The 19,830-nt window shown below is 39.5% G+C and overlaps 2 protein-coding genes across 2 annotated transcripts in view; both read right to left on the bottom strand.

Annotated features, from left to right (window-relative positions):
* LOC110075058 (myosin-4) overlaps positions 1–8,187 on the bottom strand; it is a 32,804-nt gene extending 24,617 nt beyond the window's left edge. Inside the window, exons 1-6 of the mRNA XM_078385940.1 lie at positions 8,127–8,187; positions 7,796–7,835; positions 6,005–6,228; positions 5,730–5,873; positions 2,700–2,856; positions 274–301 (exon numbers count right to left, since the gene is read on the bottom strand). Coding sequence (XP_078242066.1) covers positions 274–301; positions 2,700–2,856; positions 5,730–5,873; positions 6,005–6,208 — 533 coding nt within the window. The 5' untranslated portion in view covers positions 6,209–6,228; positions 7,796–7,835; positions 8,127–8,187. The remainder of the gene's footprint in view (positions 1–273; positions 302–2,699; positions 2,857–5,729; positions 5,874–6,004; positions 6,229–7,795; positions 7,836–8,126) is intronic.
* Positions 8,188–17,402: 9,215 nt separating this feature from the next.
* LOC110075078 (myosin-4) overlaps positions 17,403–19,830 on the bottom strand; it is a 28,326-nt gene continuing 25,898 nt past the window's right edge. The window contains exons 36-40 of the mRNA XM_020785978.3: positions 19,401–19,526; positions 19,142–19,312; positions 18,201–18,305; positions 18,009–18,104; positions 17,403–17,691 (exon numbers count right to left, since the gene is read on the bottom strand). Coding sequence (XP_020641637.3) covers positions 17,536–17,691; positions 18,009–18,104; positions 18,201–18,305; positions 19,142–19,312; positions 19,401–19,526 — 654 coding nt within the window. The 3' untranslated portion in view covers positions 17,403–17,535. The remainder of the gene's footprint in view (positions 17,692–18,008; positions 18,105–18,200; positions 18,306–19,141; positions 19,313–19,400; positions 19,527–19,830) is intronic.

Here is a 19,830-nt window from a genome sequence, read left to right as displayed (position 1 = left end):
TATTCTGTCCATAATTTGTATGTCTGTGTATGAACCTCAGCATGTTTCATACGTGTGTGTGGAACCCTAGGGAGCCTTGGAACCTAAAAAGGGGGGTTAGGACGCTTTTAATTAGAGAAATAAAATGCTTCTGACACCTCATTTGTGTTATGCTTGCACAAATGTACACAAGATCTTGCCCACTATATCTTTCTAGCTACTTACTTCCAAGCACTTTATTGTGGCAGTATTAACAGGGCAGAGGCATGCCTTATGGCACAAAAGAATACTTACGTAATCAGAATAGACTGATTCTCACGATCTGAAAAGATTTTTTAAAAAATATGAAAGTTAATTTTAATCCATCCATTATATATATATATATATTTAAAATCGAATTAACCATATGAAAGAATTAAAAATGTCAACTCAGATTGTCTTTCCTGTGCTGGCATAGCACACAGAATGTATCTTTAGAAGGAAAATTGCCCCAAGTAATGACTGCTCTACCGTGGTGCCAAGTCATCATGACGAGGAGGCTTTGCTCTCCTGCCCTGAAAGCGGTGTCATGGTTGAATGATGCCGCTTCCGAGGGAAGGAGGGACAGAGCCTTTAATAAGGCATGATCCCTCACTTTAAGACTCTTTGCCATTTTTCTTGAAAACCCACCCATCTACCCTAAATTAAGAATGAGATTAGCTGGTTGCCTATCGGAGCCAGATGAGAATTTTTGGTTTGTATCCTAGATTGGCCATTGGATGCAGGTGTGTTTTCATCCATCCCATTCTTAACTCTTGGGTGCGGTTAAGAATAAACCTTCTTGTTTTAGTTAAAGTCAATTGATCACAGCTTCGGGTAGTGCGAAGACAAGAGCTGGGGTGAGTTCATGGTTAACACGTTGTCCTAGAATTAGGCCATCTCTCTGTCAGGTGGAGCCAATCAGGCATCTGAGGAGAGGTGGTTTTACATAGGGCAGCCTCCCGTACAGCAGCCCACTGAGGGTCATGAGACTCGGTAGGCTGGGAAGGTGGGTTACCCTTAGCACACAGCATCTGAAGGTGTGCTGTTCAGCGAACAGCACAATTCAGAAACAGGAGCTCAACATGCTCTATTGAATTGTCCTGAGGTATAGGCTACTCCGGTCTGCAAAGGAGATCGTCCTGCAGTCAGGCCCCCTTGTAGTTTGGAGGATTATTTTAAATAGTTAATAAAGTTGTGTTCCTGTTGTTTAGTCGTTAAGTCATGTCCAACTCTTCGTGACCCCATGGACCAGAGCACGCCAGGCCCACCTGTCTTCCACTGCCTCCCGGGGTTTGGTCAAATTCATGTTGGTAGCTTCAATGACACTGTCCAACCATCTTGATCTCTGTCATCCCCTTCTCCTCTTGTCTTCACATTTTCCCAACATCAGGGTATTTTCAAGGGAGTCTTCTCTTCTCATGAGATGGCCAAAGTATAAAGTTGTGGCCCAAGTTCTAACCCAACAACCCGTGTCTCGCCTCTTTATTTCCGGGCTGGGAGGGCAAAGCTTTCAATGTAGACATTATCAATTACATGCAGAGTGGTATGATTCAGCATGCAAGTGATAATGTCCCCAGAGATTTCTTAACTTGCTTAGCTACATAAGATGATTTTCATCATTATGTTATTTAAAAGCCTCAAATCCGTCAAAAGAAATATGGGCGGTAGGGTTCTGTCAATTAAAATAGCAAGTAATCCAAGAAATGCACGAAAGATCCAGGATGAACATGTCAAGCATGTTGATAAATAGCCATTCTTTTTGGAATTTGGTTGAATAAATGCAGCAGCGCTATTAGAACTGAGGTAGCCTGCAAATACTTCTTTGAGGTGACAGTAATGGAATGTGAAACTAAAACTAAAAATTGCCTTTGACAATATGCATTCTATGGTTTTATTTTCAGTTCTACTGAATAGCATGGAATCATGGACTTTAACACAGGCTATCTTGAAAAATAAGAATTTGAAATTTAGATTCATTGCACAATGTTAAGAATTTTGTGGATTTACAAAATGGCAATTGAAAAAGTGATATGGAGAATGAACTATGATTGGGAAGTTGCAAAACACAAAATGGAAAAAAAATTGTGGGGAAAAATGAATAGTACAGATAGTTACAGCTGATCATTTAATGTAAAATAAATGAGAAAAAAGTAAAGGAAGAGAACATCTTAGCTGAAAAACCTGAAAAAGACTAGTAAAGTACTGCACAACATCATTGTTTAGACCTACTGCCCTCAACCTCAGAATAGCCATGATAATGTCCACACTCAGTAGAAAAGAAATGAGAAGACAAAGTAAGGTCCTATAATCAAAATCACAGAAATTTGAGCCCCCAAGTATCCTGTCATACATACTGTATCTATTATGTAATCTCCAGGCTTAAAAGGAAGGTCCTTCAAAATGCCAGATTCAGGGGAGGGGTATCAGGAGACAGGTACATCTAGTTGTCTCCTGGGGCCACTGTGAGATACAGGAAGCTGGACTAGATGGGCCCTTGGCCTGATCCAGCAGGGATCTTTTTACATTCTAATTCATGGTTTAGCTGCAGGCATTTCCATTCAAAAAACAAACAACAAACTGATCTTTTAAAGCCACCTCAGCATCACAACTAATTGGCTATTACTATGTCTTTGGAAGGACATTGAGGTTCTCTGTAGGGAGCAACTGTATTGTTTTTCAAACACCATGCATCTACTCACCAGTTAACATGAACTGATATGCATTATCAGAAATTGAAAAGATGTGAGGAGGAGCCTCTTGACGCTTCTTGCCTCTATAACCACCTACAACTTCTGGGTTGTACACTGGCAGCCACTTGTAAGGATTGACAGTAACACAGAAGAGACCTGAGTAAGTCTGTAAAAACAATGAGAAAGCTAGCTTGATTTGTCCACTGGTATTCACGCATACATAAACAGTGTTATCTTTCTCATTTGCTACTAAAAGATATTTAAGCTCCTATATCTGCATGAGAAAACTAGGGATTTAAAAGAAGATTGGGGGTGGGAAATAAACCAATATTCTAAACATTTTCAGATAAGCATAATCCTTGGCAAACATAAATTACAAATGGCAAGGAATAAAACTGAAATCTTGGAATTCTTAGTTTGGTAGGCTTCCAAAATTTCAGTTGACAATTTGACAAATTTTGGATTCCTCAAAATTGAAGGCATTCCCTCCTTAAAAATTGCAAGTATTAAACAAGTATTTTCAGAGGAGGGACCATGTGAATGTATAATGAAATCTTAACAGCCTTTTTGGAATTTTTGCTGTTTGTCAGATCCTGGTGAGAAATGAGACTGCAGTCCGTTTGAAGAGGAAAGGGCAAATCTGGATATAGAAAAGCCACCCGTTCCTATTCACCAGAGAATATAGGCATGATGTCTGTGTCAAGCATTTTGTCTGCCCCTCAAATATGAATACTTGTAGTTACCATGGTTTTTTAATATGGCAAAATACACATCCCTTATCACCCATAGGCCAAAAAAGAGAGTTCTTGTGCAACTTAATTTTCGGCTGCATGTGAAAAGAGAGGGGAGCCTGCACACTGAGGCAGAGCATCTGGAAGAGAGGACTGGCCAAGGGAAGGAAATACTACAGGAATAGAGAGACTGAAACAAAAGAGCTGAAGTGAAGGAATGTGAATTGGATGCAGTGAATGTGAATTGGGATGCACCCAAGCACTTGATGGGGCAGAAGTTGTGCAGTGTGAATTAAAAGTGTGAGTGGGGTTGGGAGGAACTTGTGTGATGGTAGGGGAGCATTGCAAGGTACTGATGGAAAATGAGAGGAAAAGTAGGGAATGAAAGCAAGAGCTTGAAAAGTTACTTTTTAAAAGCAATTAGTTACCATTAAAATCCCAGCAATTATTGTTAGAGCTGTAATTTCAAAAAAGCAACTCTGTACACTACCTCTTTCTAAGAAATGGCTTTTAAGGTAAAAAAAAGTCTGAATGCTACAAGCCTATGGTTGAAAACAAGGCTCTCCACCCACTCATCTCATTGTCACCTCGATTCCTACTACAAAGCATACAGCAGCAGCAGCAGCATGAAATATAACACGAACCAATGTCATATAATATTCTTCTTCCAACATTTACAGAAGCTACACCCCATAACAAAAAGTGGCAGTTACATAGTAAAAGCAATAAAGTTATATTTCATCATGTTAAAACTAGTACTATCTTTATAATCGAAGATGCTTTGACTGTATTCCTGCGTTGAGCAGGGGGTTTGCTTGATGGCCTTGTAGGCCCCTTCCAACTTCACTTTTCTATGATTTCTAAGGAATTAATTACAAGTACGGTAAGTAGTTAGTCATGTGTAGCTGTTTTTGTGCAAGCCCCTGTGAATGAAATATTGAAGAATGTATATGATGATATAATGGGAGGATATACAGTGGGATTCTTGATCAAACTCTATGTTTCTACCAAACTAAAACTGTATGAGTATAATATTATTTAGATAGATAGATAGATAGATAGATAGATAGATAGATAGATAGATAGATAGATAGATAGATAGATTGATTGATTGATTGATTGATTGATTGATTGATTGATTGATTGATTGATTGATTGATTGATTGATTGATTGATTGATATAGATACAGTGACTTAAGAACGGCTTGAGTTAAGAACATTTTGACTTAAGAACCGCTCTCATAGGAAAATATTGACTTGACTTAAGTACTTAGATTTGAGTTAAGAACTGAAAAAAACTCACGTGGGAGGCAGGGAAAGTGCAAAATTTGAACTTTCATTTAACTGTTGGCCAGTGAAAAGGGTGCCTGTCTGCTTCCTCACTCCTCCCAGTGTCTAGAGAGTGGATTGGGAGACAGTCTTCGGACTGCCTGGTACTGTACTGCCTGGACTGTATTTTCCCTGCCTTCCCTGAACCTTTCTTGACCTAAGAAAAAAAGAAACAAAATATCCCCCTCTAGTGGCCGAAGGTGGAATAGCAGCTTCCCATTAGTTTCTATGGACGGAAAAGAGCAGATACAGATCAAATGGTTTTCAATGCATTCCTATGGGAAATGCAGATTTGACTTGAGAACTTTTTGACTTGAGAACCGCCTTCCAATACGGATTAAGTTCTCAAGTCAAGACCCCACTGTATAGATATAGATATAGATATAGATATAGATATAGATATAGATATAGATATAGATATAATTATTGATTTAGCTCAGGCTATTTGTTGAATCTTTCATAGTGCTATGCATTCCAGTCTATGCAGTTAATGGAGACTAGAACTCCTTGATTATGCTTCATCTAACGCACAATCTAGGGACAGAATGCAGAGTGTCACAAATTCTTCAGAATGTGTTTTATGATTATTGTGTTAGAGAAATGTATTTACTACCTAAATATGTTTATTTAGGGACGGTGTTCATTCACTATTGCCCAAGAAAAATGCAGAAGATGGAACTTCTCCATCATCTTTAAAGTCTACTTATATATAAATCTTTGAGTACTTTCAGAAGTACTTGTAAAAAAGTAGTATCCTTTTTCTTTGTACTGAAGACAAAAGTATCACTTCTTTATATGAAAAGCGTGAAAATGATAAATTCAAATTCTGTGTGTCTGATAATACATATTGAGGACACAGCAAGAGAGCATTATATACTGTTACACAACTCTTGATTAATAAAAATAAAAAATTATAAATTTAATACTATAAGAGTTAATTGGCAGAAAGCAAAAAACAGAAGACAGGTAATGATCTTACATAAATCATCCAGGCTGCATAACGCTCTTTGAGGTTATACAGGACAGCAGGTTCATGGAGATGGGTCAGCATGGCCATGTCCTCAATTTTATCAAATTTAGGAGGGTTCATAGGAAAGGTTTGGTCTTCCTTTACAGTCAGACTCTGGAAAGGAAAGAATAGGCTGGTTGATATAATTATTAATTTTGTTTTCTCCTGTCAAATTGCTTCTGATGCATACCTATACAGTCATACAAGACAATTTTTTTGCAGTTTATTTCTTTTCTTCTACTCACTTCTCCTTTTTCAGTCTTGACTGTGACCTTCCCTCCTTCCCTGCTTTGGACAAGGCCTTTGACATAGGATTCCTTAGCATGCACCACAAAGACCGCGTTCTTGGCATCAAAAGGCTTATTTTGGGCTTCAATCCTTTCCTTTTCTGGCTTTCTGAGAAAAGGGGCAGCTGGCCCAAAGACTGCCATCTCAGCATCTGACGACATGGCTGCAGTTTCTGATAACACTGGTGTAGGGAAAAAGAAGAAGAAATCACACAAAGATCCCAATTTTAAACTGTTACCATGTATAATATCTCAAATTGTATTCTAAACATTTATATATTTATAGGATGCACCACCTCAATGAACCCTAAATGAAGAAAAATGTTTTGAGAGGTTGTTAGATTGATGGAAACTTTTCTTTTGCGACCTTCCACTAGCCTTTTATAATGTCTGGTGATGAGCATAATGATTCTCTGACTTGTATCCATACTTCTCTTCTAATAGAAACTACTTCTGTCCTTTAGAAGAAGATATCCTTTAGAGGACAAAATGCTTCTTAATAGAGAATGATGCCTACTGCATAATTTTGGGTAGTGTGGGCAGCATATAAAATAAATAAATAAATAAATAAATAAATAAATAAATAAATAAATAAATAAATAAATAAATACATACATACATACATACATACATACATACATACATACATAAATAAATAAATAAATAAATAAATAAATCATTTTGAAATATAAGAAACAAAAATTAGCAATAATAAGCCCAGTATATACAGAGATTCACAGTTCAAATTAATGAGAAAAATCTGATTCCATACACAAACAAATCAATAATTAGCAAATCTCTTCACTGGAAAGAATGGGAATAACTTAGGTTGCATCTCTGAAAGCACACTAATCTCTTGTGAGGTGCAGTTTGGATTTCTTCTCCTTGAGCCATGTTCCTTTCAGTTCCCCCTTCTGAATGATGTTTTCTAGTCACTGAAAACCACATATTTTTGGAAATTTGCCTCTTAGAGCAAATTTCTCATGGTAAGTTCTGTAATTTTATTTAATTATATATGTAATTATATAAAATGTAATTTTATCAATATCCTATCACTTCATTTCCATACAATGCACTGGGCACTGATTGTGTAGCTCTGGGAAGAAACAGCAGCTCAGAGGTAGAGCATATCCTTTGTAAGCAAGAAACCACCTCCTATGAAAAGACTAGAGACAGATTATTGGGAGGGCTTCACTTGACACTATAGAGAGCCACTGCCAATCAAAAGATTGTATGATAAATTGTAAGTAAATTGATATTTATATCAGATTAAATTCTGTGAATTTAATCTGATATAAATGTGAATCCATATCCCTGTGAATTCTGTGAGCTTGTAATGAGCTTGTAATCTGCTGTGTTGTTTTACACGTGTAAAAGCGAAGCATCATTTAGAAGGCTTTTGTAGATGTAGCAGTCAATGGCTCCAGGACCAGTTCTTTATTAGGAGTGGCAGGTTCAGCTCTGAAATGCAGTCAGTATTTCTGCTTCTCATAAAGTATTACACTATCAGCTTATTTGCTTATTTATTATTTCATATATCTAATTGGAAATTTCAGCCTTTAAATGTACTTGTTTACTTTCCAATTTTTCCATTTGCTAATTCTATAAATGCTGAAATTCCAGTTTCCAGCTTATTTTTCATATAGATAACAAGTGTTTGTAAGGTGATAATTCCAAGTAAACATTTTCCAAGACGTTAATATAACAGGTTTCAGCTATGATCTGGGAATTAATATAGTTAGATCTTACCTTATAAGAGAAGTTATATGAAGCTTGAGGCTGTCCAGCACTGCTTGAAATAAATGAATGAATGAATGAATAAATAAATAAATACTTTTTCTATTACTTCCGAACCATTCCAAAGAAAATTGAGAAAAAGTGGAAATTATTGTACTTTTCCTAGTTATTAGAATATCTATGTATAAAAGATTATGCATTTATAAATGAGTCTGAATGTCCATGCATGAGTTCCAGTGCTATGAATATCCATGTATAAATATGTTTCAGAGGTTACAGAGTGGCCCAGATGTGTGTAGACTTCCAGGCCTCTGAGTCTTCTCTGTGACTCTGCATGACTTACCTTGAATTTGTGTGCAAACTGCAGGCAGTTCGAAGACAAGGCAAGTCCAAGGAACTCTTTTATAAGGTCTGCTCAGCGTAGCCCAGGACTAACACCTCCTCTGCCACATGTCAAAGATTTCTGGCAAAGCATTGTTTGGCAAAGTTCGTTGATTGCTAGCATAATTCTTACTCATCTCCCTGGATATATTTAGCGCAGAAGAATTCAAGGCACTGCATTCATGTACAGTAGTTGTATCATTTCTAATTTTGTAGAACCCACTGGGTTTTTTATATTTTCAATTAAATTATTCAAATATAAAACTGCTACTAACATTCTTAGATTAAAAACACACATATAGATATTAGTTTTTATCCAAGATTTTTTTTTCATCTACTGCAGATCTAAGGAAAGGTCAAGCGATATCTGCCTACTAACATCACCAAAAAAACAAAGCTCCCTGCATAGAAAATATTTATGAGAAATTTTAACAATGACAAAAAAAATTGTTTACAAGTATGTGTCTTCCAGTAAAAATTACTTTGATAGAAGCAAACAAACAAAAAACCCTAATGTTTGCAGACATGTTTTAATAAAGACATGTGTTGACAGTTGAGGAATAGGAGACAAGATTCTTGGCATATGTTCTATGGTCACCACTTTAGATACCTACTGTGGTCATAAGCCCTTTAGAACATGATTAGAATGCTAGTTATATTGAGCATGTGCTCTGCAACAGTCCACATGAAGAGACTGTGAAGGAATATGTGTGTAAATAGCACGTTCTCAGGGCACTCTAAAAGACTGAAGAGGATATGAGGATGGGAAAATGAAATGACTTTCAGTCAGGTAGAAAGAGCCTGAGGGTGTCAGGCACTCCAGGAAAGATTCCAGGTCTTTTATCATGCTCTTCTCTGCTCACCCAGGCCACACTTCAACTTCTCTTTGCTAGAAACAAACTAAGGCCACATCTCATTCTTATTAGCCTACTCAATCCAGGATATTGAATTCCTTCCCTCCTGCAACACCTTTATCAGTCTGCTGCCTGCCTTTCGACAATCAGTTTTCTGTTGCTGCAAGAATGCCATGAGCTGCTGGCAATATTCTGTCCCTATTTCATTTCTCTTCAGCTGCATAGAGGCCAAATGCTGGTGGTATCTGTTGTTTCGAATTATGGACAGTGTGTTGGCGGTTTGCAAAAACAAGTATCAGAATGATTTGCTTGCCTTCCTTGCCTCTAATATCAACCCAGCATGAAGGTATTTGTCATCCTGCACTCATAATTTGGAATATTTTCCATAATTTATGAAGCATGCTCTTCATAGATTATGAGCTTGTGAGGTGTGTGTCTGTGGGTTGTACAATACACAATTCCTAAACAAAATTCAGCACATAGCAAAAGAGCAACCAAGTACAGAAAAAAGTCACACACTGTAAAAGGACCTAAACTGAATGTAAATATCAGTGGATATTGTTATGTGCTGTGAAATTTCTAGTTTAAGCCATCCTATGAATTAATGGGTCCAAAAGGTGCTATCTATGGGGTACTACTGCCAAAAAAGGGGACAGATAATATGTGTAATTTAAACGAACACTATCAGCAGCACATTTGTGGTTAGTGTGTAACCTTGCACTATAGGCGTAGTCTACAATAGATATGCAAACAGTTTGAAGAAGATTCAAAATCTGGAGAAGATTGAAAAGGGATCAGAGAAGACAACAGAATATTTCAGTTTAAGATCTACCTGGATTAAAACTTTCATGAGTCTAGTCTCCATAACAAAACAAATAGCTGTTCTGCAATATTTAAATAAATACATGCTAAAAAAACCTGGTTGAGGATAAAGAATGGTAAGTGCTTCTGTCAGCAGAACTGGAAGGAGGACAATTTTCCTTCCTGCCTGCTTTCCCCATATGTTTCAAAATGTGGAACAGATAGCTAGAGCAGAGTTTTGGATGACTCCGAGAGATGATGGGGAGCAGGAAAAAGTCCCATCTTAATGATGGACATCTGTTACCATGAAATTGTAGTGAGGTGCACAAATACTTCCAGCCATAGCTTCTATGTGCAAGTACATCATTCATGGGAAAACATCAATGTGTATTGTTTCCACTTTCCCACTGCTTCATCTCTCTCTTTTTTGCAACCAGAAAAAAATCTGTTGAATTAGTACCAGATAGCAAAACAGTGCCTTTGGACTGTTAGCAGTGGGAACCCTTTGTCTGGAAACCTTTCACCTTTATGCATTGACAGATCATAACAGAATAATTAAAATGTTCAATTAATAGGAACAAGGTCCTTTATAAACATTACCTGGATGTATTTTGAAGATAAAATAATGGAATAAATAATGTAATGAACCAGTAATTGATACAGACCATTCTTTGCTGTCAATTGTTTAAGAGTTAGGCATCCTTCAGTCTCGAAAGACTATGGTAGCGTGCTCTGTATGGAGGACTTGGAACAGCGTCTAGTGTGGCTGAGGAGGCCAATTCGAGAGTGACAATCCCTTCCACACTGAAGACAAATCCAATCTGTCCCCTGTCCAGCTCCCTGGTTTTGCTGCTTTAGTGACTTCCTCTTTGCCTCAGCCTGCTGGGCAAGGGTCGCTTCAAATTGGGAGAGCCCGCGATGCAGTGCCTGCCTCCAGGCTGAACGCTCAGATGTCAGGGTTTCCCATCTGTTGAGGTCTGTTCCTAAGGCCTTCAGATCTCGCTTGCAGATGTCCTTGTATCGCAGCTGTGGTCTCCCTCTGGAGCGATTTCCCTGCACTAATTCTCCATACAGGAGGTCCTTTGGAATCCGACCATCAGCCATTCTCACGACGTGCCCAAGCCAACGTAGACGTCGCTGTTTCAGTAATGTATTCATGCTGAAAATTCCAGCTCGTTCTAGGACTACTCTGTTTGGGACTTTGTCCTGCCAGGTGATACCAAAAATCCGTCTGAGGCAATGCATATGGAACGTGTTCAGCTTCCTCTCCTGCCGTGCACAAAGGGTCCAGGACTCGCTGCAGTACAGGAGTGTGCTTAGGACACAGGCTCTATAGACTTGGATCTTTGTATGTGTCGTCAGCTTCTTATTGAGCCATACTCTCTTTGTGAGTCTAGAGAACATGGTGGCTGCTTTGCCAATGCGTTTATCCAGCTCGACATCCAGAGAGAGGGTGTCAGAGATGGTTGAGCCGAGGTACACAAAGTCATGAACAACCTCCAATTCTTGTGTAGAGATGGTAATGGAAGGAGGTGAGTCCACGCCCTGGCCCATGACTTGTGTTTTCTTGAGGCTGATCGTTAGTCCAAAGTCTTGGCAGGCCTTGCTGAAACGATTCATGAGTTGTTGGAGGTCTTCAGCAGAGTGGGCAACGATGGCTGCATCATCTGCGAAGAGGAAGTCCCGCATGCATTTCAGTTGGACTTTGGTCTTCGCTCTCAATCTAGAGAGATTAAAGAGCTTTCCGTCTGATCTAGTCCGGAGATAGACACCCTCGGTTGCAGTTCCAAAGGCATGCTTCAGCATGACAGCAAAAAAGATCCCAAAAAGTGTTGGTGCGAGGACACAGCCCTGTTTCACTCCGCTTCGGATGTCAAAGGGGTCTGATGTTGTGCCGTCAAAAACTACAGTGCCTTTCATTCCCTCATGGAAAGATCTGATGATGTTAAGGAGACGAGGTGGACATCCAATCTTGGGAAGTATTTTAAAGAGGCCATCCCTGCTAACCAGGTCAAATGCTTTTGTAAGGTCTATGAAGGCCACTAAGAGTGGCTGTTGTTGTTCCCTGCATTTCTCTTGCAGCTGTCGGAGGGAGAATACCATGTCAGTGGTGGATCTATTAGCTCGAAATCCGCACTGTGATTCTGGATACACCCTGTCTGCAAGCACCTGGAGCCTCTTCAGAACAACACGGGCAAGCAGCTTCCCTACAACGCTAAGAAGAGAGATGCCACGGTAGTTATTGCAGTCACCCCTGTCTCCTTTGTTCTTGTACAATGTGACAATGTTTGCATCCTTCATGTCCTGTGGTACTCCACCTTCCCTCCAGCAGAGACAAAAGACTTCATACAGTTCGGTGGTGATGATCTCCTTACAGCATTTCAGCACTTCAGCAGGGATGTTATCCTTTCCAGGTGCCTTGCCGGAGGTGAGGGAGTCCAAGGCCGCTTTTATTTCTGCTAGGGTTGGTTCGCTGTCCAGCTCTTCCAAGACAGGTAGGCACTCAATGTTATTTAATGCTTCTTCGGTTACTACATTCTCTCTGGAATATAGCTCAGAGTAGTGCTGTACCCAGCGTTCCATCTGCTGTGCTCGGTCCTGGATGAGCACACCTGTAGCAGACTTCAAGGGAGCAGATTTCTTCTGTATTGGACCTAAGGCTTGCTTGATACCGTCATACATTCCTTTAATGTTACCTGTGTCCGCTGCTAACTGTATATGAGAGCAGAGCTGGAGCCAATAATCGTTGGAGCATCTCCTGGCAGCCTGTTGGACTTGGCTGCGAGCAGCTCGAAGAGCTTGCAAGTTGTACTCGCTAGGACAGGCTTTATATGCTGCTAGAGCTCTTCTCTTAACCTCGATGGCTGGCATTAACTCCTCTGAATGGGCTTCGAACCAGTCAGCCATCTTTTGGGTCTTCTTGCCAAAGGTGGACAAGGCGGTGTTATAGACAGTGTTCTTGAAGTGTTCCCATCGTTCAGGTGCATTTGCATTAGCCGGACCTGGAAGGGCTTCCTCAAGTGCTTGGGCAAATTCTTTCACTTTTCTTTGATCGCGAGTCTTGCTGATGTCAATACGTGGTCTTCCTTCCTTTTTCGTGTGATATACTCTCTTTGTTCGCAGTTTTACTCTACTACACACCAGGGAGTGATCAGTATCACAATCAGCACTCTGGTAACTGCGTGTGATCGTAATACTAGGAAGGCTGGAACGTCTAGTGAGGATTAGATCGAGCTGATGCCAATGCTTGGATCTTGGATGTCTCCAGGAAACTCTGTGTTGCAGCTTCGTGTTAAAGAATGTGTTGCTGACGCAAAGACCATAGTGGCAGCAAAGCTCCAGCACGCGTTGGCCATTTTCATTCATCTTTCCAATGCCAAAACGGCCTAGACAAGTGGGCCAAGAATTATGATCAGCACCAACTCTAGCGTTAAAGTCTCCAAGAATGAACAGTGCCTCTCTTTCAGGGACTTTTTGGATAGTAGCTGCCAGATCGTCATAGAATTTGTCTTTCACTTCTGGAGTGGATGACAGTGTTGGTGCATATGCACTAATGAGGGTTACTGGTCCTGCTGATGAGTGGAGCTGCAGAGACAGGATTCTTTCACTCCCCACAGTAGGTGGAACAATGCATCTCAGAAGAGTATTTCTGACTGCAAAGCCAACACCATATTCCCTGGTCTCATTCGATGGTTTTCCCTGCCAGAAGAATGAGAAGTTTTTTTCTTTGACAGATCCTGAGTCTGGCAATCTTGTCTCTTGCAGGGCAACAATGTCCATCTGCAGTCTACTCAGCTCCATGTCAATGACAGCTGTCTTGCGCACATCGTCTATTTCTTGCAGGTCGTTAGGAAAGCCGTAGTCAGGAAAGCCAGGGGTCATTGTCCGTACATTCCAGGTGCCCAGCTTTAGGGCAGGCGTTTTCTTACGATTGTTGCATGGTGCACAGTTATCGATCTGCTTGTCGGGTTTGACCCTAAACCCCACGCACCCCGTGAAGTTAACAGACCGTGGCGAGGTAGCACCTTACTGGCTGGGGGCTGCCCAGCTTAAGGTGGGCGGTATCTACCTGGTGAGGTGTAATGACCTCTCCCACCATCAGAAGTAGCCCCTGGCGTCATGCTCTACGCCAATTGAGCAAGGACTTATAACCGGTAACTGCTACTTCCCGTGTTGTTTCAACGCTGTATGCGAAGCTGGAGTGTCCTCTCCAGAGCACGAAGCCTGGGTAAAATAATATGGAGGATAGGCTGTTACCCAAGCAGCAAATCCCCCCTCTCCACGTCACTGAAATAGTCCAGTGGAAAGGCAAGAGCCAGTACAATTGGTTCCAGTGACGTCGCAGGAGTTGGCGGAATGATATAAACTGCCTCCGGGAGTTTATATCATTCCGCCAATACCTGTACAGGAAATGTGTGTGTTCTGGGAATATAATAATATGTCTCCAGAGCCTGATGCTATCCACAGACATCTTGTGAACACTTAATATTAACATTGTGAACATTATTTTTTCCGATAAAAACACACATAGTGCTTGTCCTGCACTAGAAATAGCATTCAGATATGAATCAACCACTGAGAAGAGCTGTGATGCATAAATTACATTTACACTTTTAAATCAGCTTTCTCTGTTATATAGATCCAACTTAAAAGAATAATTAAAACCATATAGGCTAATAGTTCAATGGAAAAAGAATGATGGATATACGCTTCATTCTTGTTACATTCTTGTTTCTCTCTTCCAGAAATGCTGTTTACTTATGTATCCTCTTTCTTCTGTGTCTATTTTAGTTTCACTTTTTCCAGTCATGCTGTTCCACCTCAAAAATTTTAAGGCGGTATTTTTAAAGCAAACAATATAAAAAATGGATGTACTTGTTGTAGGGGGCAAACTCATTGGCATTTACTCCACATAAGATTGGGCACAGATGGATTTGAATTAAGAGCAGTGACTACCCAACATAAAGTTCAATGCATGGAAAGGATAATCTCTTTTCAGTGATGAATTGTCTTGTTCTTGCCAGCTGGCAGCAGTTTAAATTTGCTCTGATTGGCTGACATTGCTTTTCTCTGCTTTCTCCTGTGTGTGATTACCAGACTGGAAGGCAAAGGGACACTTGCAGGGCTGTCAACTCCCTTGAAAAGGTTTTCAGGTTATTCCTGGAACAGGGTATTGCTGGGTCACTTTTAAAAAAATTTTTTGAAAAAAGAGAGGTGAATATTGCCAGTTATCTTGTCAGACTGCCAAATAGCACCTTGTCAATGCCAGTTTCTGCTATTGGAGTTCCATTCAGGTACAGCTCTCTGCCTTTGCTCCTGCTGGCTCCTGCAAATTGTTTGTTGTTTGGATAGTTATAGTAATTTCAGCTGCAGAAACTTGATTTGAAAAACAGTGGATCACAGTGGATCAAACTATATTTTCTTGCTGTGTGTTACCATACTCATAATCTTAGAACTCCAGAGCTGGAGGTTACCCTGTTGAGTCAGTCCCTGTCAAGGAAGCACATTGTGGAATTGAACTCCCAAAATTTGGTTCTGCAGCCAGATGCCTAAACCATCAAGCTGCTCAGTATATGAATTGAACCATCAAGCTGAATTGCAGCCTTAGTAGTGGACTCAATCATTTTTATTATTTATTCAAATTTCTATGCCACCTTTTTCACAATTAAAGGATCCAGATATAGCAATTATTTTTTTCTGTCCTTAAGGTTGATTATCCCATTTATATCACCACAGTTTATATGGTTTTTGAGTTGTTCTGTTTTTGCTACAGTTAGTAAAAAAGATCTACTTGGCTGTCCACTGAATAATTTATTTAGATTTTTGCCTCCCAAAATGAAGTTTCCTTTCTGCATATACCCATTTTTAAAAAAGGGATGGAAACCCATAAAAGTCTAGCCTGTCAGTCATATGGAGACTTGGAAGTCACTCCGTAGGTTACAGAATGGAGTTGGCAGAACCAAAGTAAACCTAAGAAAATGGGGTTTTGGGTTGCACCAACACAGTCCTTTGCAAGTGCCGAGAAGAATGGGAAGTTTCACATGTATATTGCTGTACCCTATGCCCCTCAACATGTACTATGGAAGACAATGTAACAGCCTTAAATGCTCTTGATGTTGCTCATTATTGATTTCTTTGAAATGTAAATAAGGCATGAACATAATACTGTTGATAGTTATTTGTTGAAATGTATGTGATTCTTATGGCAATTGGGCAGTGAGCTGTAGCCTTAGGCAGAGTGAGGCAGCAGATTTGTGTACCAAAAAAGCAGCCAAATGTTAATTATAATTGTATTTTTATTGTGATGGATAACTAGTTCTTCCTTATAAGGTGTTCGGTTTCACATGATACGGTAACCTGACTGACTTTGACTATAATGCACTTTATTATGGGTCAGTGTGTATCAAAGATGAAAACATTTATTTGGTCATACCTATTTCTAGATGGATAGCACCCAATAATGACAGTCAGATTACACTGTGCAGCTATATCATATTTCATGTGGAATATACACTGGAAAATGACTGTGTCAGGACCACCTTTGAATTTCAATTTTTTAAAAATGCAGGATGGTGGCATACTATTTCACCTGAAAGCATCCTCAGTTTGCAATCCATTTCAGGTGAATTATCATGTACTTCGTAGTGATTTTTAAAAGACTGTCTTAAAATGTGTATCTAAGATCTATTTGCATTCAATTTTGACATTTTATTACTATTGCATATGCAAAAGGTGTCTTAAGAACAATTCCATTTCTACCCCTTGATTCTTGTATCACTGATATTGGTATAATTCTGTATATGAATTGCAGACTGAAGCATTCCTTTGGATAGCACGATAGCAATAAAGTATAGAATTACATGTGATTAAGCCCCATTGAAGTAAGGATGCTTTTTAAACCACCTCCTTACCCCCACCTGAAGAATAAACCAGAACATAAACTCATCTTTTCACCAAATCTTTCATGGGATTACACTACTTCTGAAATTGTTCTGAAGTATTTAATAAACACCAAAACCCAGAACTATATTATATGAATATATAATACAAATGATTGCCCAAAACATCTGCATATTTCACATGAAAGAGAGCACTTTGTTGCATTGTATATACAGCCCCTGAATTCAGCATTAACCTCAAGAATGCGTTGGATTAAGCATTAATTGTTTCAGTCATTTACATTTAAAACTATCCCCTTTTAAAAAGAGAAGTCCAACATGACAGTGATGTAAACTCAGATCAAATGTTTAGTTTCAGCTAGATGAAGACTCCCATGTCACAGTAACTCACTGTTCATGTAATCCTGAGAGTCTTTGCATGTATAACTTTTCTCAGTGTGTACATAAAATACATGTATCCAAGGAATGGGCCACTATGGCCTTGCAGATGTTTTGAGCTCCAACTCCCGGTAGCCTTAGCCAGCAGAGCTAATGATGAGTAACTGTGGCAGCTGCAGTCCAAAAACCTACAGAGGGCCACAGTTTTTCACCACAACATGATTGAAAACTGCTGAGAGGCAGCCACGTTACTGCACAGTTTATCACCACCAATAGAACCAACAGGTTAAAAAAAAGTCACAACCATTTTCAGTATGCAACGTTCTCTATAGTCTTTATTTTCTAAACACTAAAGAAAAATGGACAGTAGTTACAAGAAGTGACCAAGAGTTTCACATTTTGCGCTTCTCTTGAATCACGTTGCAGTTTCTTGAGGACCTTATTCTTCACTCACAATAACCTTCTTATGCACTTCTCGGGTTTTCACCCGGAGCTTGTTCACTTGGGACTCAGCAATGTCGGCCCGCTCTTCGGCCTCTTCCAGCTCATGCTGAATCTTGCGGAACTTGGAAAGATTTGTATTGGACAGTTCCTCCTGTAAACAGACAAAGATATGAAACCTCTGAAGGTGAAGGACTTTTTCCAGCATTCAACCATCTGGACAGTAGTTCACAATCATTCTTCTCAAATCATTTTAAAATGCATAGAATCAATCTAAAAGCTCACAGACTACAAGTATATGGAGAAACCCATAACATGAAAGAGAAGTAGACGGTCCTTCAGACCCCAGGTATACTTAAAGCATGCTGCCAGTGTCTAAATCTTCTCATGACTAACACTATATATTCTCAGAATTCATTGGTAATGTAAGCACAATAGTGTGATCTGCTTAGAATCAGATTGTGTACTTACAGCCTCCTCAGATTGTCGCTTGTATGCTTTTACTTTGAGTTGTAGTTTATCCACCAGATCCTGGAGCCTCAGAATATTCTTTCGATCTTCCTCAGCCTGAAGGAAGGAAGGAAGAATTTCAAATGCAAGTTACTATTCCATTGTTCAATCACCTAAAGCATGTGAAATTTTTCTGAAAGTACCCATTCTCACCTGATAGGTCATTTCCTTTACTCTTCTCTCATACTTCCGCACACCTTTGATAGCTTCAGCACTCCGCTTTTGCTCATTCTCACACTCAGATTCCAGCTCACGAACCTAAAACAGAATGAAATGTCTGCACTTCATCTGATGTTCTGGTACTAGAGGTGCCTTAAAGTTTGTCAATATATGGGGAAATATACTCATTAAGATTAGATACAGCTGACTGAATAGACAGGTGCCACCCACAACATCTCTTTCCACCTTTCCAAACCATTCTTATCTTTGACTCCTGTTTCGGTAAAAATCCTCTCCTGGTCACTTGGAACTTCCTCAGCTGTCAGCATACTTACAACAGTTTCTTCTCTTCTGTTCATCTGCATCCCATGCTTGGAGTTGTTCTAGTAAAAAATGTGATCTTGCTTCCCCAGATTCTCAACTGTTATCTTTTGGGGACTTTTACTGTTGCTCATCAGTATGTCAACATTCATTATTGACTTTTGAGGTGAAATACCAGAGTAGGTCTGCTGGACCAATGGAATTTACTCAAGTGCTAACATACGAAGTTCTGATTAATCCACTTGGTCTACTCTAAGTGAATTTGTTTCCAAGCCTATTAAGCTGGGCCATCTTTGATCCATTCCCCAGTGTAGCACATGCTGATTACTAAGTGTAATCAGAATGAATGTGAACATTGAAGAAATCAGTGTTTATGTCATTAAAACATTGAAATTTCCTTCATTATTTTCTGTTCTGCAAAAAACAGTCTAATACTATTACATTCTTACGAGACTCCACACCTAACCACATTGACAGAGTGGTTCAAGAGGAGAAGATGGGCACAACATTGGCACAAAATCGGCACATTTTATGGTCAATTATTGTAGAGGATTTGAAATGGATACAGGCTATCCATAGAATAATTTTGTATATACACTATGAGTTTTACTCACCCTGGCCTCCAGTTTCTGGATCTGTTTCTTCCCTCCTTTCAGTGCCAGCTGCTCTGCTTCATCAAGACGGTGTTGCAAGTCCTTCACAGTCTGGTCCAGATTCTTCTTCATCCTCTCTAGGTGAGCACTGGTGTCTTGTTCCTTCTTTAATTCCTCTGCCATCATGGCTGCCTAATGATACAAGGCACCCAATTTAGAAAGCTATACATGTTAGGTGTAAACAGAGTAATCTTTTCTTAGGAAGTTTCTTCCGACTTACATCAGTGATGGCCTTCTTGGCCTTTTCTTCTGCATTGCGCGCTTCCTGAACTATCTCCTCCATTTCACTTTGGATTTGGGCTATATCTGTTTCCAACTTCTTCTTGGTGTTGATCAAGCTGGTATTCTGTTTGAAAATAACACAACCAAGGTTTTTGTATATTGCATTTAGTTGCTACAAGACACTGCAGGCTGAAAAAGATTTCCTACCCTTGGTGTAAATATGAAAGTTCCTCAACACTCCTGCTGAAGTCTTCATAAACCCTTAAGAATCCTATCATATAATGATATTTAACAATAGCATTCCAGTCCTCATTTAACTGTGATATTAAAATCCTAGAAGAACTTGAAATCAGTGTCAGTTGGGAATAGTTGAGTATAACATGAAATTTATTGTCACTAGGACATGAAAATGTAGTTTGTTGCATTCC

This window comes from Pogona vitticeps, chromosome 2 (assembly GCF_051106095.1).
Source record: "Pogona vitticeps strain Pit_001003342236 chromosome 2, PviZW2.1, whole genome shotgun sequence".
Classification (NCBI taxonomy): Eukaryota; Metazoa; Chordata; class Lepidosauria; order Squamata; family Agamidae; genus Pogona; species Pogona vitticeps.
The sequence above is the reverse complement of the archived record's forward strand: the minus strand, read 5'-3'. Positions and strand labels throughout refer to the sequence as shown.